At 57.9% G+C, this 27,355-nt stretch overlaps 1 protein-coding gene across 1 annotated transcript; it reads left to right on the plus strand.

Moving 5' to 3' along the window:
• Window positions 1–14,772: 14,772 nt before the first annotated feature.
• Window positions 14,773–16,308, plus strand: JKF63_02339 (uncharacterized protein; the record flags this gene model as incomplete). The annotated part of the gene is made up of 1 exon (XM_067898369.1): window positions 14,773–16,308. The coding sequence occupies one exon, from the start codon at window positions 14,773–14,775 to the stop codon at window positions 16,306–16,308; it is 1,536 nt and encodes a 511-aa protein (XP_067754526.1).
• Window positions 16,309–27,355: the final 11,047 nt, after the last annotated feature.

Genomic DNA, 27,355 nt, shown 5'->3' on the forward strand with positions numbered 1-27,355 from the left:
GGAACAGCTGCGAGAAGCGTTCGTGGCCGACGTCGAGTCTGCAGTCGGTGTGGCAGCAGGTGCGCTGCAGTCAGTGAAATTCCAGTTAGGCAGTTGTCTGATCGTTGATTTTGATCTGGTTCACCTAGTTCAGCTTGACACTCGAGAGATTGATAGCCGCGTTAGCGTATTTGAGTTCCCCCGCACCTGGGCTGTGCACACCAAGTCTATTGCGAACAGGATGGGGATGTTGGCCGAGGGCACCACCACGCATCACCGCGTGAGGCTCAAAGGTGCTGGGTGGGATACCGTGCTGGCCGCGCATTCACGCGAATTGAGGGCAGCGTTGATGAACGACCTCGCGGGTTCACTGGATCTGCCTAAGGATGCCTTCACAAACCTAATGTTTTCCCTGGGAAGCCTCTTTGTTGACATGGACGTTCGTCACCCAGTAGAGTGGACACGAAAAATGACAGATCAGCAACTGGCTTCATGCCCTTATACAGAGACGTGGACCTTGTACCACTCTGTGGCGTCGAAGTCACCAGCCACCGAGGTGACACGGCACCGCGTTCACATCGAAGGTGACCGCTGGGGAAGTATTCTCCTTACGCACGCGGCGGACCTGAAGCAAGCATTCAAACTGGATGTCTGCGAAGCCGTAGAGCTTTCGGAAGCTGCCGTAAAGGCCCTCAAATTCACCATTGGCAGTCTCGTCGCTGATTTCAAGCTCGTGCATGATCGACTCGGTCGCCACGTGTACGACGAGAAGCTGGCGCGCTGTCTGTTTCATCGCGCATGGGCTCTGTATCATGCTACAGAGGAACCGTCTGATAAGTCCCCGTCAAACACTGTCACCACAGACCACTCCATACGACTCGAGGGCAGTGACTGGGCACCGATTTTCCTACATCAGTCGCCCGCCCTGACGAAGGCGATCCAAGCAGATGTAAGCACCGCTTGCGCCTTGCCAGGGGCAAACATCACCCATGTAGTCTTCGACACATCCGACTTTCGCGTCCGTTTCAAAGTTGAGCACCCAACTAGTACTACATCGAGGGACATCAACAACGCCCTCGCAGCGGCGCTGTACCCCAACACCTGGAGCTACTACCCCAACACCAACGAGTCTCTCAGACCGCAAACGGCCGATGGAACTCCCGCCCTGGAAGCCCATTCTCCAACATCGGTGAAATCTATCGGAGACGTCTTTCCTCTTGAAAGAGGCACAGATTCCGAAGAGCTGCCACTCTCACACCTAGAGAGCTCAGGGGAGCAGTCTTCCTCAATCGCCAGTTCCGCACCTCAGGTTATCAGCAGGTTTCAGACACGTGAAGAGCACCTTTCAGCCCAGCGCCAGTTTGCGACTTTGTCGGAGGCACCAGAGCCTCACTTTTCTCGATCAACAAAGGAGACCTCCACACTATACAGCCGTACACACCCCGATCACGTCACTTCATGCTCTGTCGATCAGCGCATTTCAAAGACCACTTCCCACAATCCTCCCACAGCGGCGTCAGGAAAGCACTGCGCACCTCCCTCTCGGTTAACAGAAGCACCAGAGCCCCCCCGTATACAGCCCTATGGATTCTTGGAAGCTTTCGAGAGCTTCGTGTCGCTCGACGCCGAGGGTGACATGCCTGTTCTGCACCGCGAGGGCACGCCAGAGGAGCCGCTTCCCTACACTGTGGTCACGACACACCGGATGCGGCTGGAGGGTGAGTTGTGGAGCCTCGTTCTCGAGGGGTGCGCCGACGCCCTCAGGCAAGCGTTCGTGCGGGATGTCTGCGAAGCTACGTCCCTGCCGTGCACCGCCATACAGGACCTGGTGTTTGCATTGGGCAGCCTCATGGCGGAATTCCGCCTGTGCCATAGCGGTTTAGCGAAGAAGCAGCTGAACATTGCGCTAGGGAACTCGTCCTTCCCGCACACCTGGGCACTGTATCAGCAGGTCGTCATTCAGGCAAAGGCGAAAAAAGTAAGCGACGGCATCCCGCGGCCGGTAACCCTTCAAGCCTCCGAAAGTTTTGTGTCTCATGACCCCGAGGGTGATGTTCCTGTTTTGCACCGCGAGGGCACGCCAGAGGAGCCACAGCCTCGAAGCGGGGTTGCGCTGCCGGCTCTACAGCGCTCTAAGAGCTTCGTGTCGCTCGACGCCGAGGGTGATGTTCCTGTTCTGCACCGCGAGGGCACACCAGAGGAGCCGCTTCCCTACACTGTGGTCACGACACACCGGATGCGGCTGGAGGGTGAGTTGTGGAGCCTTGTTCTCGAGGGGTGCGCCGACGCCCTCAGGCAAGCGTTCGTGCGGGATCTCTGCGAAGCTACGTCCCTGCCGTGCACCGCCATACAGGACCTGGTGTTTGCATTGGGCAGCCTCATGGCGAAGTTCCGCCTGTGCCATAGCGGTTTAGCGAAGAAGCAGCTGAACATTGCGCTAGGGAACTCGTCCTTCCCGCACACCTGGGCACTGTATCAGCAGGTCGTCATTCAGGCAAAGGCGAAAAAAGTAAGCGACGGCATCCCGCGGCCGGTAACCCTTCAAGCCTCCGAAAGTTTTGTGTCTCATGACCCCGAGGGTGATGTTCCTGTTTTGCACCGCGAGGGCACGCCAGAGGAGCCACAGCCTCGAAGCGGGGTTGTGCTGCCGGTTCTACAGTCCTCTGAGAGCTTCGTGTCGCTCGACGCCGAGGGTGATATGCCTGTTCTGCACCGCGAGGGCACGCCAGAGGAGCCACAGCCTCGAAGCGGGGTTGCGCTGCCGGCTCTACAGCGCTCTAAGAGCTTCGTGTCGCTCGACGCCGAGGGTGATATGCCTGTTCTGCACCGCGAGGGCACGCCAGAGGAGCCACAGCCTCGAAGCGGGGTTGTGCTGCCGGTTCTACAGTCCTCTGAGAGCTTCGTGTCGCTCGACGCCGAGGGTGATATGCCTGTTCTGCACCGCGAGGGCACGCCAGAGGAGCCACAGCCTCGAAGCGGGGTTGCGCTGCCGGCTCTACAGCGCTCTAAGAGCTTCGTGTCGCTCGACGCCGAGGGTGATGTGCCTGTTCTGCACCGCGAGGGCACGCCAGAGGAGCCACAGCCTCGAAGCGGGGTTGTGCTGCCGGTTCTACAGTCCTCTGAGAGCTTCGTGTCGCTCGACGCCGAGGGTGATATGCCTGTTCTGCACCGCGAGGGCACGCCAGAGGAGCCACAGCCTCGAAGCGGGGTTGTGCTGCCGGTTCTACAGTCCTCTGAGAGCTTCGTGTCGCTCGACGCCGAGGGTGATATGCCTGTTCTGCACCGCGAGGGCACGCCAGAGGAGCCACAGCCTCGAAGCGGGGTTGTGCTGCCGGTTCTACAGTCCTCTGAGAGCTTCGTGTCGCTCGACGCCGAGGGTGATATGCCTGTTCTGCACCGCGAGGGCACGCCAAAGGAGCCACAGCCTCGAAGCGGGGTTGTGCTGCCGGTTCTACAGCGCTCTGAGAGCTTCGTGTCGCTCGACGCCGAGGGTGATATGCCTGTTCTGCACCGCGAGGGCACGCCAGAGGAGCCGCTTCCCTACACTGTGGTCACGACACATCGGGTGCGACTGGAGGGTGAGTTGTGGAGCATCGTTCTTGAGGAGTGCGCTGACGCACTCAGGCAAGCGTTCGTGCGGGATGTTTGCGAAGCTACGTCCATGCCGTGCACCGCCATACAGGACCTGGTGTTTGCATTGGGCAGCCTCATAGCGGAGTTCCGCTTGTGCCATAGTGGCCTGCCAGAGAAGCAGCTGCAAACTGCGCTAGGGAACTCGTCCTTCCCGCACACCTGGGCACTGTATCAGCAGGTCGTCATTCAGGAAAAGGCGAAAAAAGTAAGCGACGGCATCCCGCGGCCGGCAACCCTTCAAGCCTCCGAAAGTTTTGTGTCTCATGACCCCGAGGGTGACATGCCTATTCTGCACCGGGAGGGCACGCCAGAGGAGCCACAGCCTCGAAGCGGGGTTGCGCCGCCGGTTCTACAGTCCTCTGAGAGCTTCGTGTCGCTCGACGCCGAGGGTGGTATGCCTGTTCTGCACCGCGAGGGCACGCCAGAGGAGCCACAGCCTCGAAGCGGGGTTGTGCTGCCGGTTCTACAGTCCTCTGAGAGCTTCGTGTCGCTCGACGCCGAGCGGGATATGCCTGTTTTGCACCGCGAGGGCACGCCAGAGGAGCCGCTTCCCTACACTGTGGTCACGACACACCGGATGCGGCTGGAGGGTGAGTTGTGGAGCCTCGTTCTCGAGGAGTGCGCTGACGCACTCAGGCAAGCGTTCGTGCGGGATGTCTGCGAAGCTACGTTCCTGCCGTGCACCGCCATACAGGACCTGGTGTTTGCATTGGGCAGCCTCATGGCGGAATTCCGCCTGTGCCATAGCGGTTTAGCGAAGAAGCAGCTGAACATTGCGCTAGGGAACTCGTCCTTCCCGCACACCTGGGCACTGTATCAGCAGGTCGTCATTCAGGCAAAGGCGAAAAAAGTAAGCGACGGCATCCCGCGGCCGGCAACCCTTCAAGCCTCCGAAAGTTTTGTGTCCCTCGACGCCGAGGGTAATGTTCCTGTTCTGCACCGCGACGGCACACCAGAGGAGCTGCTTCCCTACACTGTGGTCACGACACATCGGGTGCGGCTGGAGGGCGCGTTGTGGGGCCTTGTTCTCGAGGAGTGCGCTGACGCCCTCAGGCAAGCGTTCGTGCGCGATGTCTACGAAACTACGTCCCTGCCGTGCACCGCCATACAGGAGCTGGTATTTGCATTGGGCAGCCTCATAGCGGAATTCTGCCTGTGCCATAGTGGCCTGCCGGAGAAGCAGCTGAACATTGCGCTCGGGAACTCGTCCTTCCCGCACACCTGGGCACTTTATGAGCAGGTCCTCATTCAGGCGGAGGCGGATCACATGAGCGACGGCATCCTGAGGACGCTAGCTTTTCGAGCCTCCGAAAGTTTTGTGTCCCTCGACGCCGAGGGTGACATGCCTGGTCCGCACCGCGAGGGCACGCCAGAGGAGCTGCTTCCCTACACTGTGGTCACGACACACCGGGTGCGGCTGGAGGGTGAGTTGTGGGGCCTTGTTCTCGAGGAGTGCGCTGACGACCTCAGGCAAGCGTTCCTGCGCGATGTCTACGAAACTACGTTCTTGCCGTGCACCGCCACACAGGAGCTGGTATTTGCATTGGGCAGCCTCATGGCAAAAGTCCGCCTATGCCATAGTGGCGTGCCAGAGAAGCAGCTGAACCTTGCGCTAGGGAACTCGTCCTTCCCGCACACCTGGGCAGTGTATGAGCAGGTCCTCATTCAGGCGGAAGCGAATAAAGTAAGCGACGGCATCCTGCGGCAGTTAGCTCGTCGAGCCTCCGAAAGTTTTGTGTCTCATGACCCCGAGGGTGACATGCCTATTCTGCACCGCGAGGGCACGCCAGAGGAGCCACAGCCTCGAAGCGGGGTTGTGCTGCCGGTTCTGCAGCGCTCTGAGAGCTTCGTGTCGCTCGACGCCGAGGGTGGTGTTCCTGTTCTGCACCGGGAGGGCACGCCAGAGGAGCCACACCCTCGAAGCGGGGTTGTGCTGCCGGTTCTACAGTCCTCTGAGAGCTTCGTGTCGCTCGACGCCGAGGGTGATATTCCTGTTCTGCACCGCGAGGGCACTCCAGAGGAGCCACAGCCTCGAAGCGGGGTTGTGCTGCCGGTTCTGCAGCGCTCTGAGAGCTTCGTGTCGGTCGACGCCGAGGGTGATATGCCTGTTCTCTACCGCGAGGGCACGCCAGAGGAGCCACAGCCTCGAAGCGGGGTTGTGCTGCCGGTTCTACAGTCCTCTGAGAGCTTCGTGTCGCTCGACGCCGAGGGTGGTGTTCCTGTTCTGCACCGCGAGGGCACGCCAGAGGAGCCACAGCCTCGAAGCGGGGTTGTGCTGCCGGTTCTACAGCGCTCTGAGAGCTTCGTGTCGCTCGACGCCGAGGGTGGTGTTCCTGTTCTGCACCGCGAGGGCACGCCAGAGGAGCCACAGCCTGATAGCGGGGTTGTGATGCCGGTTCTACAGCGCTCTGAGAGCTTCGTGTCGCTCGACGCCGAGGGTGATGTTCCTGTTCTGCACCGCGAGGGCACGCCAGAGGAGCCACAGTCTCGAAGGGGAGTTGTGCCGCCGGTTCTGCAGCGCTCTGAGAGCTTCGTGTCGCTCGACGCCGAGCGTGATATGCCTGTTCTGCACCGCGAGGGCACACCAGAGGAGCTGCTTCCCTACACTGTGGTCACGACACATCGGGTGCGACTGGAGGGTGAGTCGTGGAGCATCGTTCTTGAGGAGTGCGCTGACGCACTCAGGCAAGCGTTCGTGCGGGATGTTTGCGAAGCTACGTCCATGCCGTGCACCGCCATACAGGACCTGGTGTTTGCATTGGGCAGCCTCATAGCGGAGTTCCGCTTATGCCATAGTGGCCTGCCAGAGAAGCAGCTGCAAACTGCGCTAGGGAACTCGTCCTTCCCGCACACCTGGGCACTGTATCAGCAGGTCGTCATTCGGGAAAAGACGAAAAAAGTAAGCGACGGCATCCCGCGGCCGGCAACCCTTCAAGCCTCCGAAAGTTTTGTGTCTCATGACCCCGAGGGTGACATGCCTATTCTGCACCGGGAGGGCACGCCAGAGGAGCCACAGCCTCGAAGCGGGGTTGTGCTGCCGGTTCTACAGTCCTCTGAGAGCTTCGTGTCGCTCGACGCCGAGGGTGGTGTTCCTGTTCTGCACCGCGAGGGCACGCCAGAGGAGCCACAGCCTCGAAGCGGGGTTGTGCTGCCGGTTCTACAGTCCTCTGAGAGCTTCGTGTCGCTCGACGCCGAGGGTGATATGCCTGTTCTCTACCGCGAGGGCACGCCAGAGGAGCCACAGTCTCGAAGCGGGGTTGTGCTGCCGGTTCTGCAGCGCTCTGAGAGCTTCGTGTCGCTCGACGCCGAGGGTGATGTTCCTGTTCTGCACCGCGAGGGCACGCCAGAGGAGCCACAGCCTCGAAGCGGGGTTGTGCTGCCGGTTCTACAGTCCTCTGAGAGCTTCGTGTCGGTCGACGCCGAGGGTGATATGCCTGTTCTCTACCGCGAGGGCACGCCAGAGGAGCCACAGCCTCGAAGCGGGGTTGCGCCGCCGGTTCTACAGTCCTCTGAGAGCTTCGTGTCGCTCGACGCCGAGGGTGATGTTCCTGTTCTGCACCGCGAGGGCACGCCAGAGGAGCCACAGCCTCGAAGCGGGGTTGTGCTGCCGGTTCTACAGTCCTCTGAGAGCTTCGTGTCGCTCGACGCCGAGGGTGGTGTTCCTGTTCTGCACCGCGAGGGCACGCCAGAGGAGCCACAGCCTCGAAGCGGGGTTGTGCTGCCGGTTCTACAGTCCTCTGAGAGCTTCGTGTCGGTCGACGCCGAGGGTGATATGCCTGTTCTCTACCGCGAGGGCACGCCAGAGGAGCCACAGCCTCGAAGCGGGGTTGCGCCGCCGGTTCTACAGTCCTCTGAGAGCTTCGTGTCGCTCGACGCCGAGGGTGATGTTCCTGTTCTGCACCGGGAGGGCACGCCAGAGGAGCCACAGCCTCGAAGCGGGGTTGTGCTGCCGGTTCTACAGTCCTCTGAGAGCTTCGTGTCGCTCGACGCCGAGGGTGGTGTTCCTGTTCTGCACCGCGAGGGCACGCCAGAGGAGCCACAGCCTCGAAGCGGGGTTGTGCTGCCGGTTCTACAGCGCTCTGAGAGCTTCGTGTCGCTCGACGCCGAGGGTGATGTTCCTGTTCTGCACCGCGAGGGCACGCCAGAGGAGCCACAGCCTGATAGCGGGGTTGTGATGCCGGTTCTACAGCGCTCTGAGAGCTTCGTGTCGCTCGACGCCGAGGGTGATGTTCCTGTTCTGCACCGGGAGGGCACGCCAGAGGAGCCACAGCCTCGAAGGGGAGTTGTGCCGCCGGTTCTGCAGCGCTCTGAGAGCTTCGTGTCGCTCGACGCCGAGCGTGATATGCCTGTTCTGCACCGCGAGGGCACACCAGAGGAGCTGCTTCCCTACACTGTGGTCACGACACATCGGGTGCGACTGGAGGGTGAGTCGTGGAGCATCGTTCTTGAGGAGTGCGCTGACGCACTCAGGCAAGCGTTCGTGCGGGATGTTTGCGAAGCTACGTCCATGCCGTGCACCGCCATACAGGACCTGGTGTTTGCATTGGGCAGCCTCATAGCGGAGTTCCGCTTGTGCCATAGTGGCCTGCCAGAGAAGCAGCTGCAAACTGCGCTAGGGAACTCGTCCTTCCCGCACACCTGGGCACTGTATCAGCAGGTCGTCATTCGGGAAAAGACGAAAAAAGTAAGCGACGGCATCCCGCGGCCGGCAACCCTTCAAGCCTCCGAAAGTTTTGTGTCTCATGACCCCGAGGGTGACATGCCTATTCTGCACCGGGAGGGCACGCCAGAGGAGCCACAGCCTCGAAGCGGGGTTGTGCTGCCGGTTCTACAGCGCTCTGAGAGCTTCGTGTCGCTCGACGCCGAGGGTGATGTTCCTGTTCTGCACCGGGAGGGCACGCCAGAGGAGCCACAGCCTCGAAGCGGGGTTGTGCTGCCGGTTCTACAGTCCTCTGAGAGCTTCGTGTCGCTCGACGCCGAGGGTGGTGTTCCTGTTCTGCACCGCGAGGGCACGCCAGAGGAGCCACAGCCTCGAAGCGGGGTTGTGCTGCCGGTTCTACAGCGCTCTGAGAGCTTCGTGTCGCTCGACGCCGAGGGTGATGTTCCTGTTCTGCACCGCGAGGGCACGCCAGAGGAGCCACAGCCTCGAAGCGGGGTTGTGCTGCCGGTTCTACAGCGCTCTGAGAGCTTCGTGTCGCTCGACGCCGAGGGTGATGTTCCTGTTCTGCACCGCGAGGGCACGCCAGAGGAGCCACAGTCTCGAAGAGGAGTTGTGCCGCCGGTTCTGCAGCGCTCTGAGAGCTTCGTGTCGCTCGACGCCGAGCGTGATATGCCTGTTCTGCACCGCGAGGGCACACCAGAGGAGCTGCTTCCCTACACTGTGGTCACGACACATCGGGTGCGACTGGAGGGTGAGTTGTGGAGCATCGTTCTTGAGGAGTGCGCTGACGCACTCAGGCAAGCGTTCGTGCGGGATGTTTGCGAAGCTACGTCCATGCCGTGCACCGCCATACAGGACCTGGTGTTTGCATTGGGCAGCCTCATAGCGGAGTTCCGCTTGTGCCATAGTGGCCTGCCAGAGAAGCAGCTGCAAACTGCGCTAGGGAACTCGTCCTTCCCGCACACCTGGGCACTGTATCAGCAGGTCGTCATTCGGGAAAAGACGAAAAAAGTAAGCGACGGCATCCCGCGGCCGGCAACCCTTCAAGCCTCCGAAAGTTTTGTGTCTCATGACCCCGAGGGTGACATGCCTATTCTGCACCGCGAGGGCACGCCAGAGGAGCCACAGCCTCGAAGCGGGGTTGTGCTGCCGGTTCTACAGCGCTCTGAGAGCTTCGTGTCGCTCGACGCCGAGGGTGATGTTCCTGTTCTGCACCGGGAGGGCACGCCAGAGGAGCCACAGCCTCGAAGCGGGGTTGTGCTGCCGGTTCTACAGTCCTCTGAGAGCTTCGTGTCGCTCGACGCCGAGGGTGGTGTTCCTATTCTGCACCGCGAGGGCACGCCAGAGGAGCCACAGCCTCGAAGGGGAGTTGTGCCGCCGGTTCTGCAGCGCTCTGAGAGCTTCGTGTCGCTCGACGCCGAGCGTGATATGCCTGTTCTGCACCGCGAGGGCACACCAGAGGAGCTGCTTCCCTACACTGTGGTCACGACACATCGGGTGCGACTGGAGGGTGAGTTGTGGAGCATCGTTCTTGAGGAGTGCGCTGACGCACTCAGGCAAGCGTTCGTGCGGGATGTTTGCGAAGCTACGTCCATGCCGTGCACCGCCATACAGGACCTGGTGTTTGCATTGGGCAGCCTCATAGCGGAGTTCCGCTTGTGCCATAGTGGCCTGCCAGAGAAGCAGCTGCAAACTGCGCTAGGGAACTCGTCCTTCCCGCACACCTGGGCACTGTATCAGCAGGTCGTCATTCGGGAAAAGACGAAAAAAGTAAGCGACGGCATCCCGCGGCCGGCAACCCTTCAAGCCTCCGAAAGTTTTGTGTCTCATGACCCCGAGGGTGACATGCCTATTCTGCACCGGGAGGGCACGCCAGAGGAGCCACAGCCTCGAAGCGGGGTTGTGCTGCCGGTTCTACAGCGCTCTGAGAGCTTCGTGTCGCTCGACGCCGAGGGTGATGTTCCTGTTCTGCACCGGGAGGGCACGCCAGAGGAGCCACAGCCTCGAAGCGGGGTTGTGCTGCCGGTTCTACAGTCCTCTGAGAGCTTCGTGTCGCTCGACGCCGAGGGTGATGTTCCTGTTCTGCACCGCGAGGGCACGCCAGAGGAGCCACAGCCTCGAAGCGGGGTTGTGCTGCCGGTTCTACAGTCCTCTGAGAGCTTCGTGTCGCTCGACGCCGAGGGTGATGTTCCTGTTCTGCACCGCGAGGGCACGCCAGAGGAGCCACAGCCTCGAAGCGGGGTTGTGCTGCCGGTTCTACAGTCCTCTGAGAGCTTCGTGTCGGTCGACGCCGAGGGTGATATGCCTGTTCTCTACCGCGAGGGCACGCCAGAGGAGCCACAGCCTGATAGCGGGGTTGCGCCGCCGGTTCTACAGTCCTCTGAGAGCTTCGTGTCGGTCGACGCCGAGGGTGATATGCCTGTTCTCTACCGCGAGGGCACGCCAGAGGAGCCACAGTCTCGAAGCGGGGTTGTGCTGCCGGTTCTGCAGCGCTCTGAGAGCTTCGTGTCGCTCGACGCCGAGGGTGATGTTCCTGTTCTGCACCGGGAGGGCACGCCAGAGGAGCCACAGCCTCGAAGCGGGGTTGTGCTGCCGGTTCTACAGCGCTCTGAGAGCTTCGTGTCGCTCGACGCCGAGCGTGATATGCCTGTTTTGCTTCGAGAGGGCACGCCAGAGGAGCCACAGCCTGAAAGCGGGGTTGCGCCGCCGGTTCTACAGTCCTCTGAGAGCTTCGTGTCGCTCGACGCCGAGGGTAGTGTTCCTGTTCTGCACCGCGAGGGCACGCCAGAGGAGCCACAGCCTCGAAGCGGGGTTGTGCTGCCGGTTCTACAGCGCTCTGAGAGCTTCGTGTCGCTCGACGCCGAGGGTGATGTTCCTGTTCTGCACCGCGAGGGCACGCCAGAGGAGCCACAGCCTCGAAGCGGGGTTGTGCTGCCGGTTCTACAGCGCTCTGAGAGCTTCGTGTCGCTCGACGCCGAGGGTGATATGCCTGTTCTGCACCGCGAGGGCACACCAGAGGAGCTGCTTCCCTACACTGTGGTCACGACACATCGGGTGCGACTGGAGGGTGAGTTGTGGAGCATCGTTCTTGAGGAGTGCGCTGACGCACTCAGGCAAGCGTTCGTGCGGGATGTTTGCGAAGCTACGTCCATGCCGTGCACCGCCATACAGGACCTGGTGTTTGCATTGGGCAGCCTCATAGCGGAGTTCCGCTTGTGCCATAGTGGCCTGCCAGAGAAGCAGCTGCAAACTGCGCTAGGGAACTCGTCCTTCCCGCACACCTGGGCACTGTATCAGCAGGTCGTCATTCGGGAAAAGACGAAAAAAGTAAGCGACGGCATCCCGCGGCCGGCAACCCTTCAAGCCTCCGAAAGTTTTGTGTCTCATGACCCCGAGGGTGACATGCCTATTCTGCACCGGGAGGGCACGCCAGAGGAGCCACAGCCTCGAAGCGGGGTTGCGCCGCCGGTTCTACAGTCCTCTGAGAGCTTCGTGTCGCTCGACGCCGAGGGTGATGTTCCTGTTCTGCACCGCGAGGGCACGCCAGAGGAGCCACAGCCTCGAAGCGGGGTTGTGCTGCCGGTTCTACAGTCCTCTGAGAGCTTCGTGTCGCTCGAAGCGGGGTTGTGCTGCCGGTTCTACAGTCCTCTGAGAGCTTCGTGTCGGTCGACGCCGAGGGTGATATGCCTGTTCTCTACCGCGAGGGCACGCCAGAGGAGCCACAGTCTCGACGCGGGGTTGTGCTGCCGGTTCTGCAGCGCTCTGAGAGCTTCGTGTCGCTCGACGCCGAGGGTGGTGTTCCTGTTCTGCACCGCGAGGGCACGCCAGAGGAGCCACAGCCTCGAAGCGGGGTTGTGCTGCCGGTTCTACAGCGCTCTGAGAGCTTCGTGTCGCTCGACGCCGAGGGTGGTGTTCCTGTTCTGCACCGCGAGGGCACGCCAGAGGAGCCACAGCCTGATAGCGGGGTTGTGATGCCGGTTCTACAGCGCTCTGAGAGCTTCGTGTCGCTCGACGCCGAGGGTGATATGCCTGTTCTGCACCGCGAGGGCACGCCAGAGGAGCCACAGTCTCGAAGGGGAGTTGTGCCGCCGGTTCTGCAGCGCTCTGAGAGCTTCGTGTCGCTCGACGCCGAGCGTGATATGCCTGTTCTGCACCGCGAGGGCACACCAGAGGAGCTGCTTCCCTACACTGTGGTCACGACACATCGGGTGCGACTGGAGGGTGAGTTGTGGAGCATCGTTCTTGAGGAGTGCGCTGACGCACTCAGGCAAGCGTTCGTGCGGGATGTTTGCGAAGCTACGTCCATGCCGTGCACCGCCATACAGGACCTGGTGTTTGCATTGGGCAGCCTCATAGCGGAGTTCCGCTTGTGCCATAGTGGCCTGCCAGAGAAGCAGCTGCAAACTGCGCTAGGGAACTCGTCCTTCCCGCACACCTGGGCACTGTATCAGCAGGTCGTCATTCGGGAAAAGACGAAAAAAGTAAGCGACGGCATCCCGCGGCCGGCAACCCTTCAAGCCTCCGAAAGTTTTGTGTCTCATGACCCCGAGGGTGACATGCCTATTCTGCACCGGGAGGGCACGCCAGAGGAGCCACAGCCTCGAAGCGGGGTTGTGCTGCCGGTTCTACAGCGCTCTGAGAGCTTCGTGTCGCTCGACGCCGAGGGTGATGTTCCTGTTCTGCACCGGGAGGGCACGCCAGAGGAGCCACAGCCTCGAAGCGGGGTTGTGCTGCCGGTTCTACAGTCCTCTGAGAGCTTCGTGTCGCTCGACGCCGAGGGTGGTGTTCCTATTCTGCACCGCGAGGGCACGCCAGAGGAGCCACAGCCTCGAAGCGGGGTTGTGCTGCCGGTTCTACAGCGCTCTGAGAGCTTCGTGTCGCTCGACGCCGAGGGTGATGTTCCTGTTTTGCACCGCGAGGGCACGCCAGAGGAGCCACAGCCTCGAAGCGGGGTTGCGCCGCCGGTTCTACAGTCCTCTGAGAGCTTCGTGTCGCTCGACGCCGAGGGTGATATGCCTGTTCTGCACCGCGAGGGCACGCCAGAGGAGCCACAGTCTCGAAGCGGGGTTGTGCTGCCGGTTCTACAGCGCTCTGAGAGCTTCGTGTCGCTCGACGCCGAGGGTGGTGTTCCTATTCTGCACCGCGAGGGCACGCCAGAGGAGCCACAGCCTCGAAGCGGGGTTGTGATGCCGGTTCTACAGCGCTCTGAGAGCTTCGTGTCGCTCGACGCCGAGGGTCATGTTCCTGTTCTGCACCGCGAGGGCACGCCAGAGGAGCCACAGCCTGATAGCGGGGTTGTGATGCCGGTTCTACAGCGCTCTGAGAGCTTCGTGTCGCTCGACGCCGAGGGTGATGTTCCTGTTCTGCACCGCGAGGGCACGCCAGAGGAGCCACAGCCTCGAAGCGGGGTTGTGCTGCCGGTTCTACAGCGCTCTGAGAGCTTCGTGTCGCTCGACGCCGAGGGTGATGTTCCTGTTCTGCACCGCGAGGGCACGCCAGAGGAGCCACAGCCTCGAAGCGGGGTTGTGCTGCCGGTTCTACAGCGCTCTGAGAGCTTCGTGTCGCTCGACGCCGAGGGTGATGTTCCTGTTTTGCACCGCGAGGGCACGCCAGAGGAGCCACAACTTGATAGCGGAGACAGAATGATTTCCGCTGACACCAGTGCAGCAGGAGAGCCTCTGGCCCAACCGAGTTCAGGGAGCTTCCAGTCTGCTGGGGCGCAGGAATGCGGCACGCATCTCAACTATTTCTCGAAGAAAACCGCCTCACCCGAGTGGAACGGTACGAAGAGGGATGTGACGAATGGTGTGGTCTCGGGTGATGAGTATGCGCAAATCGACTGCACAAAGAAGGTCGAATCATCGCAGGTTGATAAGGGCTGGGAGAAATCATCGGAGGATGGAACGAGACCTTCAGGAGAATTTGTGGTAAGCAGGCCAACGGCTTCACTGGCCCCGCAACCATGGATATTCTGCGAGGACCAGGCTGTTGACCAAGAGAGCTTGAGTGTACCTGCGACGGAGCACAAGGTGACGCTGGAGGGGCCGTTATGGTTCAAGGTTGCGCGCTCGGCAGATCTTATGCAGGCGTTCCGCCGGGATGTTGCCAACTCGCTGGAAGTACCGACTGAGAATGTGCAACGGGTGCAACTCTCAGCAGATAACTTGGTAGGGACATTTGTGGTGGTGCACTCTCGTGATTCGCTGACTGGGACGCAGACAAATGGCAGGCTCCATGCGTACCATTTCCCGCTCACATGGGAACACTACCCAGCGGTGCCTGACACCACCGTCAGTCATTCATCTGATGGCGAGGCACTGAATACGATTGCGCACAACTCACACTTTATCAAAGCCCCATTGAATAACTCACCCCCACACACTGACGTAGAGTTTACGTTAACGAACCCCGGAGCCCTGAGTACGCACCTGCCTGCGCTGGAGGCTCACAAGGCATCGGGGGGAGCTCTAGCGTCACGCGGACAGACTAAGTCTGAGCCAATGGCGATACCTGAAATGCGCTTGACTCGTTCCACTGCTGAGAAGGGGACTTCGACGAGCGATCTTCGCTTCCCGTTAGTTGCGGAGCGCACCGAGAGTGCTGCTAGTGAGCCGTCTATGGAGTTACCGCGGAGCGCAGCGCCAGTGCCAAAAGCAATGGTGTCACGGGATATTCCTGAGATGACGACCACAAAGCACCGTGTCGGCTTTGTGGGAGATCGCTGGCCTGGAATACTGCGGATACAGAAGGAAGACTTCATCGCAGCATTTGTGAAGGGCACCGCCGAAAAGCTGGGTTATGAGCCGAAGTCCGTTGACAAGGTGCTCTGCAACGAGGACTCGGGTGACACCATTGTAACTTTTCACGTGACTCACCCAAACACGCTGCCCAGTAAGCACATCGATGTGGTACTACGCAATGCACTATACACTGATGTCTGGAACCTTTACTACGAGAGCGCCCCCCCAGACGCATCAAAAGAGGACAAGTCTCATGTTACAACATTCCACCGAGTGGGTTTTGTGGGAAGAAGGTGGGGGGAAGTGATGGGCCGAGATTTGGCTGCCTTCAAGGACGCGTTCACAGCTGACACGGCAAGTGCGCTTGGTGTAACCCTGGGGGATGTGAAGATCGCTGACTATGCGGTGGCTGATGACGTTGTAGTCGATTTTGACGTCACCCACACGGCAACAGAATCAGAGGATGTAATTGACTCTAAGCTCGATCAGTTTGACTACCAACGCGTTTGGGACTTATACGGAAATTTGAGCGAGATGGACGAGCAGCAGCGCATCGTTCCGTGCGTGATGAAGCGCAGCCCTGTGTCCCGCCGCATATCACCTTCTTCCCCCGGCCAGCTGCGGATGTCTGGCGCGAGCACTATTTCCCCAATCGGTGGGCTCTGCCAGAAGTCTCGGGGGCCTTTTCCTCCACAAGGGGAAGTACTGCACCTGAATACAAGCGGTGGTTGGCGCTCACGGTCTGTACGCAGCAACGCTAGCTCGACGGGCAACGCTAGCTCGACGGGCGACGCCGCCCGTTCCATGCTAACAGATGGCAGCTACTTGACCATATGCCTGCCATCTTTGACATCACCGATTCCGCGGCGTCTGCGTCGGTCGACTCCGCACGATATCTCGGAGTGGGAAGGCGATCACCTGCCTCTTTTACCGAGGAGGTGCGGAGCACTCACGTCCCCACGCATGCTGCGGTACCCTGGCCTCAGCGGTAGTCTTATTCCCCAACCGCCGCGGAGGCCCTCCCTCAGTAGCGCGACACGGCATCGTCAGCGTCGAGTTAATTTGCGCGAGCTTGAAAGCGAGTTATCATGTAAGCAGCGCCAGCAAATGTACAAAGAACGCAAAGAGCAACGGGATCGAGAGACGCGCCGTTCTTTGAACTGCGGTAAATTATCCACGCCCACCGACTCCACCACCGTGCAGCAGACCTTCCTGCCGCCAATTTCGGCCCAGTACACAAAAATCCACCCCAGCCAGCAGCGTATGAGGAAAGGGTTGCTGTATCCGCCAGAATAGCAATCTGTAAAACAAAACATGTGATGATGAGCACGCAAGCGCACACAGACATGTAAACGTTTGTAGACCCATTCATAAGCAGCTCAGAGATGATCGCCATCGTTTTTCCGCAGACCCATCCCACTATTGCTCTCCCTTCCACCCCCAGCTCTCTATATCCTCCCATCAGCGTTAAGATGGTATGTGACACAACGCTGCAACTGTGAGTAGGGAGTTGACGTGTGCATCACTCATGTTTGCCTTTTTCAACTCACGTTCTTGAGCCCTCTCCCTTCCCAAGATTACCTCGCGCCTGGCAAGAATTCCCTTTTTTTCTTCGCTCTCACAAGTGCGTAGGCGTCTTTTGGACGTTGTGGCCTTGTGAGGTTGATTGGGTTCTGCTTTCCTCCTCCATTATGTCACGGCGGCGATTGTTGGCGAGGCTTTCATGTTCGTATACTCTTTTTCTACTGCATGGTTGCTACAATAATCTCGCGTGGTTCCACTTCTGTGTTGGCACAAATGTCTATCTGAGGCCATTCAACGTTTATCTGTGCTGGGATGCTCCTCTGGTTTTCTGCGTGTATGCCAAGCATGCGTACGTGTATCTTTGTACACGTTTTGTGTTCATCCATCCATTTAATCCGCCTCCTTCCTTCCTACCCCCAACAGTATCATAATATACTCTGCAGTTGCTGTTCTTTATCACGCCCCCTCCTCTCCTTTCTGCAGAGCTTACAATAGTTTTTTCTAGTGTTTTATCCTTCCTTCCCCTTCCTCCACCCACCCATCTTGCCCCCTCTCTTTTCCTCATCCTTTCCGCTGCCAAACATCACGCACCTGTGTCTGTTCCCGTATATAGTGGAAAGAAGGAGATCTGCCGCAACCCCGTCTCTAATGTTGTCTCCTATGTTTCATTCATGTCTCACTATTTGATGCTGGGTCATCTTTTTCCCCTTCTTTTTGTTTGACAATTTTACGGTGTGTATGTGTGTAGGTGTGTGTGCTATTGACTGCTGTACTTTTTTTAGCGTTTGGATTGTATTTTCAGGGGAGGGGAGCAGGGAGAATGGTTGGAGGGGGGGAGGGGGACGACGCCCTGTTTTCATTGTTCCTCAGGACTTATCAATATCACTCTCACTTTCCTATGAGGCATTTTTGAAAGCCATGCGCACACACATGGAAAATTTCGTATTTATGTTGCTGTATTTTCGCTGATGTTTACTAGTCCAAATAGAATTGGAACTGCTCATTGACTGTCGTTATCATCTTGCTTTTCTTTCTCCGCTGTACACGCGCACGTATATCTCTGTAAGGGCTGAGCCTATATCGCTCCACCCAGACCTGACGCATTTCTTTGTTCAAGTGTGCTTTACTTCTGGTACCCTAAGGAAACTCTTTGCGCCACAGTGTGGCCCTTTAAACAGAAACAATGACGCCAAAACCATTATAGAAAAAAAGATACGCACATACAGCAGGTGGCACGGGAGGCCACAAAGGAACGATATCCCGAAAGGAAATTGGTGCACCCAGCGCGACTGAGCCCTGTTTTTTTTTGGGGGGGGGAGGGAAGTGGGGCACGTTGGAGACTTTCGGTGTCCCTCTGTCTTCTTTCGAAGGAGCTGCATAGACGAGTTCAGGATGATAGTACGGAGGTTCGGCTAAATAGATGTCGTCCAGCGCTCTCCCCTCCCTGCACCCTTCAAACAACTGCCTGTTCTACCTCGACGGCACTTCTTTTTCTCCTAAGCTCGTATGTATCCCTCGTTGCCTTTTTATTTCATATTTGTCGCTTGTGTGCGCCGTTGTGGGGGCTTGCACCCCCCCCCCCGCCGCCGCCGTTCTCCTTCCCTTTTTATGTTGATGCTGGCCGCACTGAATACCAGGAAACATACAGGGGGTCACCAACACCGCCCTGTCGTCGTCTAGTTGCATCTTTGCTTGTTTTATTGACTGCCCTCCACAATTGCTGTCAACCACCTCTGCGTTAAAAGCGGGGTGTTTTGCGCATCTCGACGGTATACGGAGTCCTGCCGTAGAATCAACTCCAATTCATTCGATCTTCCCTCTTCCGTAGCCGTGTACGGCCCTCTGTCAGATTGTCGGGTGGTGGTGGTACATGGCGCACCCGTACCTGAGCCGATCGGCCCCACCATTGGCGCAGACAACCGAAGAAGGGTCAGATAAGTACCTGGACCAGGTTGTTGAGGCTGCAAAAAAACACTCTTCATGGTGGTTGCAGTCAAATAGACCACCCACAGTTGAGGTGATTCGAGGCTACGCTCACGAATCCCAAGCGTGGGGCTCTGTTGCACACTTGTTCAACTATTGTGTGCAAAAGGGCCAGACGTTGATGGAGCGGTGTGACTTCACAGCCTCGACGGAGGGGGCATTTTCAGAGTTCGCTGACCCCCGTGAAGATGACACCGCATCTCTACATAGTGGAGCCACGCAAAGTCTGCAGCCGCCATCGCAGTTAAGCACGTTAGCTGATAGTGCAGTTGAGGAGGTCAGAGATGCTGCTTTGGCTAGAGAATATGGCGAGTTGCTTAGTCGTGGTCTCTCTCCCTCAGCGCCGCTGGGGGCTGTTACTCGATACACGTCAATTTCCGTAGGGGCGGTAGTGACTGCGAATGCGCATCACCCGTACGATGACCGCCAGGCTTTTACAGTCGCTGCGAGGGAGAGTGCCGCTGTTTGTGTGCGTTGTGAACCCATGAGGACGCTGGAAAAAACGACGAAACATCCAGAGGCGCATCTGCCAAGTTTCTTTCTTTCAAAAGGGGCGCCCATGCCAAAGACTATAGCAGCCGTCGACTTTGCCTTTGCGCAGAGATTTCTGATCGATTTTGAGACACTCTCCCGTCACGATATCATTGTTGACTTTTACGTCACCTACCCCACATGCCCAATAGTTGGCTCCTCAGTGCGAACTCTGCCGCACCACACAAAGTCTCGCCACGCCGCCGCGCCGAGGGCACCAGTGCGCAAATCATCACCGCCGTCAAGTTCCACTCCATCGATCACCACCACGCAGTCGGTGTCTGCGTTGAATGAGTCCCACGCAGCTGTAGACGCGAGTGGCACCTCGGCTGGCGAGTGGCACCGCTTCCGATTAGTGTTTCAAGGTGCACTGTGGTGTTTAATCCTCTACCATCACCGCCAGCTGCTCGTCTGCTCACTGAAGCGGGATGTAGAAGCAATCCTGCCTCCCGGTGTAGCTGTTGAGGTCTGTAGCCTTTACGCAACAGGAATGGAGATGGAGCTCATTCTAGGTGTGAGAACGCCTCTCACGTGCCCGTTTCAGATTTTAGACGCCCTTTCACGCAACTCGCTTTCGGAGGCGTGGGCTATGTACAGCGCCCTGGCGCTCTTCCTTTCGCAAGAGAGGCCTTCAACAACAACGAAACCAATTATGCCGTCGCGCCTGTCGGATGAGAAGACAACTCCCGCTGGCACTCCAACCGCGCCTTCAGTCGTGGTGAGGGCCTCCAATGTACAGCACACAACGAAAGCCTCACTAATTACTTCGCCATCAGTGCTGCACATGTACCAGACGGATACGACCTCTTCCACAATGACCTCGCCGTCATTTGCTGGTCTTACTTCTGATGCGTCTACGGTGTATCGGCTGCTGAAGCTGACGACACCGTTGCTGTTCCAGGAGGAAGATTCCGTTGCGCTGCATAGACTCATTGATAGAGCTCCGTCGGAGCTGCGGTCAGCGCTCCGCCGTGACGCCATGTACGCGATGCCGCAGGTGAACAAAGTGCAAGTTCACTCCTGGGCGGTTCAGTCCGCTGGTCTCTACGTGGAGCTTGTCATCCATTGTCTGGGCCACAACAACGCGGTCATGACGTCTAACACAGAGATGGCGATTGACCGTTGTCCATTTACCAATACCTGGAACGTTATTCGAGCCTACACAATGGGTCTTGACCGCTGCTCCGCTACATTACCGATGATTCTGAAGCCCGGCGTCTTGATGCCGGGGCGCGTGCCACAGTCGCAGCGAGCGGGCAGGAGTGTAATGACAGTTACACCGGCTGTGCCAACCACCACGCCTGCCTCTGCGTCGCAAGCCAAGTCGATTCCTTGTTCTCCTTGTCTACGCGATGATGAAACGCGACAATCGTGCCTGCTGCTTACCGCTCCTGATTATAAACCCTCTGATCACACAGAAAGTGAGCGGATCACCGAACACACTACCGATACGGTCCAGAGTATTGGTGCTCGAAACAATGCCAGTATTGTCATGACATCTTCCTTCATGGTCGCAGACTCCAGGACCGTCTCCGCTAGCAGTGCAGCAGCGTCATTAAGCCATACGCCGTCGGTGAGGTCACTGGAGGAGCAGATCGTCGCCTTGGCGCCCACCCAAACCCCGTCCACACTTGTGTCTGTGATTGCACAAGGACACGTGGAAGATTCAACGAGGACGCCGTTGCTTACACACACACATCCAGAACAGTCTTTGCCTTCTCCCGCTTCTTCTCCGGAAGTAAAGAGCACAGGTGACTTTGGCGCGAGTTCGGCCACGACGCCTACGTCACTGCTGCCGCCAAAAGTGCACTCGGAAAAAGACACCTTCCTGGTGGCAGGTGCCCTCGAACAACGGGCGGAATCCTTCGCTGGCTCCACTGTGCAGGCTCTTGACCTGGTGGTCGAGCGGACGGAGGAGGAGACCGAAAGCGAAACAGCAGACAAGGTCCTGCCGTTATTCCCTCTGTCCCAACCACTTCCGTCCTCAACATCGCACTTGTCAGAGCATCTGGCAGCCGTCGAGGAGGTGCCGCTCACCTCGCGCGTCCCTTGTGATGCAAGGGCGCTAGACACGAAATCACTTTGGATAGACCAATGCACGCAGGTAACCCCTGGCAGTGCAGAGGCGGCACGGTGTGAGTCACACGATTCGATTGAACCACCACAACCGCTGATGTTTTGCGAGAAGCACCCACATGTGGTTCTATTGCAGGAAAAACTAAACGCCCCGTTGAGCCACATGGCCGCAAAACGCCTATTGACTGACCAGGGAGTGCAGCGCGATCTGCATCCGTTGAAATCGAGCTCTACCATGTCAGTGTTGCGAATGCACCGCGCCCACGATCCAGTGTTGCAGCGCTGTGCCGTGCCCACACGAGGCTCTCTGGACGCTTCGGCGAAGGCTGTTATCATCAGTCAACCGGAGGTACTCTCATTGCCTTTCGGGTCTGCAGCGTCTCAGCCAAAGAGGCGCACGTCACTGTATCATATTGAGCCGCCTGACACCACGTGGGAGCGTCTCAGCGAGGACCATGGTAATGATGCGACGGAGGCAGTGATGGCTGATATCGATGAGCTTCCGGGGTCGTCCAGGAGCGACACGGTGCTGCATACGATGAGCTTCGGTGACAATGGTTCGCTGGAGGTCCATATTTCTGTCCCAGCTGCAGCGTTGCCCCTCAAGATGAGCACACAGCACTTTAATTTAGCGATGGAGCGATTACCGCTGCTGCTCCTGCGAGAGCTCCACCAGGCCGCAGCAGCCTATGCGTCCATGCGGTTTCACTTTCGTCGCTTTTTTTTTGTCCAAACGCTCACCGAGGAACGCCTCGCGGGTGGGTCCGAGATGGTGCGCTCACTCTTCATCGCGGAGACATGCGCCGCACTCGGCACATCAGACAATGTGGTGGAAAGAGTGGAGCTCTCCGGCCACCTCACCGTGGATGCAACGGTGCGGGTACCGAGCAGTCGTCTGGTAACCGTATGGCGCTCAGTATTAATGAAACACAGCTACCCGCAGCTGAATGAGCTGTTGCGCGAGTTGGCCATCGCTGGAACACCGAAGAGTACACCACACTCAGGGGTTACTCAACGCGACCCTCTTCTACCCACTGGTGCGCCGATACACTCGCTGACGGTCAACACGGCGCAGGTTGCGGCAGACGGCGAGGACAAAGGTGCTAGTATCGTTGGTGTGAGGAGTGGAATGCTCCTTTCAGCCTCCCAGCTGCATGCGGAGAGGTTGCGTGAGACGCATATCTTAGACACCACCACAGCACAGACTACTCATGCGGTTTCTGTGCACCCACCGGATGCATTGACGTGCGACAATGACGCCCTTTCTAGGTGTTTTCTACAGGGCGGCAGTGCTGACTTCCAAGGTGCGGCGCGGAACGCGGTGGGTCATAGCCCCTCCAAGGGTGTCCGGGGGCTGCGCCGCCGCTTTCATCGCATATTGAGCAAGGTCAGCGGCCCTGAAGTCACAGACACGACGTGTACGCTCCGGCTAGACGGAGTGGCGTGGAAGCAGGTGGTGGAGAGGTACAGTGACTCCATTGCGGAGACTTTTGTGGAAGAAGCGCTCCAATGTCTGCGTAGCCACTATGACACCACGGTGCTATTCAGCGTTTCGGTGAAGACACTTGAGGTGGACTCAGATGGGCTTGTGATCGCGTACGATGTGGCGAGCACGGTTAGCAGCTGTCATGTTGACCGAAGGCGAATCCAAGACGTGATTATGGAGTACGCCTTTCCGCAGTTGTGGCGGGTGTACGACTCTTTCATGGTGGCACATGATTCGTTCGACCAAATCAAAAACCCTGACTGGGTCGTCTCCCGCCGCCTTAGAGCTGCGTACAACATCGAGACGCTCAAGCAAAGCGGGTACTCGCAAACCATATCTGCGCAGGAAATGTCACAAACTCCCTTTGAAGCCAACCCGAAAACCTTTACGACCCATGAAGAGACCAGGGGTGCCCCCTTGTTAAGCTTCATGACGACACCGGAAATGGTGAGAGGGCTGCAAGAGTACGAGCTCAACCACTTACCGGCCCCATTCGAGCTAGCTAAGCCTCCAGGCCCTCTCGCCACCTCTTCGGGGGATGTCGTTCCTGCTCTTATAGACTACCCGGCAAGGGAAGTGGGGTGCAACACACCGCTGGTCTCCTCAAAGCAGCCAGAGGCTTCTGCCATGCCCGATGAGGGCGCCGTTACCGCAGAGAAAGAGCGCATGACGGTGGAGACATCCTCAGAAATCTCCCTACCACCACCGCATTCTACACAGGTGTTGTCGCAGCAGCGGTGCCAGTCGCGGGAGCAGCATCAACGGCGGCACCACCGTCGCCATCACTGGGGCGCATATGCTAAACACAGCCAGCACGGCTCTCAGCAGCCTGTCGAAGAGTTGGCAATTGGTGACGAGAAACGAGCGCCAGGGTACGCCGAAACCGCGTTGACGGAAGGCAGATACGGAGAGGACGTGAACGCAGCGGAGGACTCAACGCCGTTGGAGAACAACGAATCCGTGGATGACATCGCCGCGTGGCCGCTTGAGCCTCCAAAGACAGGGTACCCCGCACCTGTGCTAAGTCTGCATCAGCAGCATAGTGCTGCCCCCCTTGACAGCACCGACGGGGGCCCGGTCGTCCCCACGACGAACGCCGTGTTCACCTCCCAGGCGCGAGCGCTACACACTCCAACGCCGTCTGTGAAACCCAAGCTGTCCGCCTCAACGCTCCCAGAGGAGGGGCTCCAATCACCACCTGACTCAAGAATCGTGGGTGCTCAGCTTACGCATCTTCCAAAAATAGGCACCAACGCGAATGAGAGGGAACCCTCCAATCCGCGGGTAGCTCGGTCGTACTCCACGCCCTCAGGGTTTCCCTTCCTCTCAAACGTTCACTCACCAGCACCGATTACCCTTCTGGGTGTGCGCGTGACACATCCCTCTGCACCATCTGTGCGTTTTTCGAAAACAGCTCCTAGCGCGATTCCCACAGTGAGTCGCCCTCGGCTTTCTCCTCTTCACCCTTCAGGGGCGGCGGCCGTCCTCCACACGTCTCCGGAGACAACCCAGGCGGAGAGAGCAGCAGTGAGCTTCCCTAAAGTACCGCGCCTCTCCTCGAGCAGGCCAGCTTCATCCCAGAGCACCCGTTTCACACAGGTGCTCACACACAAATCTTGCGCACCACGTCACAGCAGCTTTCACCGCGAGCCAGCCAGTCCCACCAGCGCCTTGTCTGTACCGCCACTGCAAACCACTGCTGTGTACCCGCGTCCACTTCCCTCTTTTATTGGCGTTACTACAGAATGCAGATGCATTCTGAAGGGGATTTCAAATGACGTGCATTCGGTTGAAGAAATGATGTGCATCCACTACTCTCGCATAAAGCACGAGCTACTGCTGGCATTGAAATCGGTCGCTACACCCGACTCGTAGAGGAATGTGCAGTGCAGACGGTGTGCACCGTGCCGTTTTAACGGTGGAAGTGAATCATTACTGCCTGTGCTGCTTTCAACACGGCGCACGTGAGCTTACAGTGGGCGGGCAGGCGGCTAACTCATTCTCTGTGACCGCCTCCTTGCAGATCTGGTTATCTTTACCTTTAGAGCTATGATGTTCAACAATAATGGACGGTGGTCTGTACCATGAATGCACACGCCAACTCCCCACCCCTGCACTGAATGTATACTAGCAATATGAGCGGTTTTCGAGTGCAAAGGGATGCAGCTGTGTCTCTGTAGCTGGCTTACTGGTGGCAAAGACGGCAGAGACTCGGTGCAGCAGCGGCAGGGGTGGGGGAGTTGCCGGGCTTTATGCAATTATTGAATATTTGTTTGATTTTATTCTTTTTACTCTGCCGCATGCCGGTCCATCCTTTTTTTTGCTTTTCATTGTTTGCTCAGCTCCTGCCCCCCCCCCTCCCCCGCCACCCTCCCTCCTTCTCATCATTTAACTCCTCCCTCCTTTTTTTTCCTGGTCCTACTTGTTAATAACCCCCGAAGGGGAGGGGTGTTGAAGGTTTTGACTGGAATGCTCTTCTCGTGGCTGCGGGTTTGTCCACTTCCCCCCTTCACTCCAGTCATCCTTTTGACTATTTTTTCCTCCGCTTTTGTTACGATGATATCTATTGTCGATGAGGGTTGGTTGCGAACAACGCAAAGGAGGAGGTGTGAAGAAGCGCCCGCGTAAGAGAAGTTCTTCTCTTTACCTCCGCCTCGCTGCGTCACTACCCCTCTCCCCCACACGGGTTATATGTGCACGAATATGTGTGTAAAGACATCTTTTTTTACCCCCCCCAAACTTGATCGCGTTCCTGGTGATAGAGGGACGTACTTCAGCATGGATTATCAGTCTCCCGCACCGACTTGCACAGTCAAGGGTGGTAACGTGTGATGCAGACCCGGTGTGCAGGCGGTAGAGGAAGTCATTACTGCAACGCGTATGCGCCTTTGTTTCGCGTCACGCCAGTGGCCCGCGGAGAAGCCGTGTTGAAGTGTTCGCAGTTTAGCTGACATGGCGTAGTCCGGCAGAATGACCGCATCGAGAAAAGAATAGGATGGACACACCATCCCTCACTCACCTGCTACCTTTGTGCCTCTTAGCTTTGCTTTAATTTTGTTTCGGCCTCTACGTCTTTGGTTCGAGGGCTCACCTCGTGGTGTTTGCCGGTGTACAAGAGAGGACATCACTCGACACACCCATATTCTTCCAAAGCCATTCACGCACTGTAGATGTTCACTCAGGGGGTGCTCCTCACTTGCCCATCTTTATTCTTCACTTTTCTTATGTATTTGGTTTGCTCAATTTGAAGTGTAGAACGTGTCCAGGAGGGAAGGGGGAGAGGGGGGGGGGGAGGAGGGGGCAGCGCGAGGTGCATATGCGTCTGCTATGTGATCCGTTTGTGTCTCAGCCACAGCCTTTTGTGTCTTGCTACGTCTTCCATTGCTCACATCCCCTTCCCCCAGCTTATGCATACCTCTCCCTTCCCACCCGCTCCCATCGTCTCCACCCGCTATTTTTTGATGATCTCTTTCCCTCCTTTCAGACGCATATCCCCTTTTCGCTAACGCTACTCCTCTCGCACAGCTACATATGTCGAAGAGAGATCGGTGCGGGTTTCTTTTCATGCCAATGAAGTCTTTGGTGTGTGTGTGTGTGTATGTGCGCGTGTGTGTTTGGTCTGTGTTCCGCTCGCCACTGCTCGTGTCTGCCTCTCTTCTCTCCCCAGTTGCGCGCTTTCATGGAGTGGTGGGGGGTGTTTGTACCGTGGCTGGTTGAACTCCATATGCAACGTCACGAGCGGCGACACCAATGGTGTGATCTGCCGAAAAAAGAACGCGCACAAAAAAACACGTTAGCTGTATTTGGACTGCATGGTGGTCCGATTAGGAAATAGGAGTGGCGCAAATGCAATTAAATGAAAAAATGGGTTGTGGAAGCACGTTGTCATCACTATCGGCTTCCCATAGCGCTGTCGTTGAAACCCCTCCTCCCCCCCTGCCCATCCACCCGGGTGGGAAGGCAGAAGCGTTGTGACTTTGCCTTGCCTTTCCGGAGCCAAGTGGTATACTGAACGTGTTTCTTGCACATATCGGCTACGTTTTCGTCAACGCTGAGCGCCAATTCCGCTCTGCTACTCCACAAAACCAAAGCGCATGCTCCCCATCTGTAATCCACCGTGGCATCGCCCTCTGCCATACCTGCTGTCTTTCTGGCTTTTCTAATTCTCTCCTGGCTTCTGCGATTTGTATGTCTATTCTGTGCGTCACACGCATACATTTGTGAAGTTATTGACTCATCCAGGTGATATGCATCAATACTTTAATGCAAGTCTCCGCACGTGCCTGTCTGTTTCGATGTGTGTGCTTGGGTTTTTTTTTCCGCTGAGCAACACCCACGAAGCACAAGGACGAAGTGAAGAGACGCGAGCTGCTGTGCGTTCATTTCTAACGCCGCACCACGTGAGAAACACCGGGAAAAAATATCCGTTGAGGATGACTTCATATGAATGACACGAAGGGCAGCACTGAATGAAACAAGAAGACAGAGGAATTTCTGCGCCAGACCCCTTCTTTAACCGTCGACCCTCGCCGAGACCGGTAAAATCTCACTCAAGCAGGAAAGGGGGGAGGGAAGAGAGTTTGTGTTGTTTGTTCTCTTCCTTGGCTATCTAGGGCGCCTTAGTGTCCCAGGCCATTCTACTGAGGGCATCTGTGGTAGCGCCTGTATTTGGAGGTTGACCTCCTTCTTCCAGTGTCTGCGTCCTATTGCGCCTCTTCCATTTTATAACTGATGTGTCTTCGA

This window comes from Porcisia hertigi, chromosome 33 (genome assembly GCF_017918235.1).
Source record: "Porcisia hertigi strain C119 chromosome 33, whole genome shotgun sequence".
NCBI lineage: Eukaryota > Euglenozoa > Kinetoplastea > Trypanosomatida > Trypanosomatidae > Porcisia > Porcisia hertigi.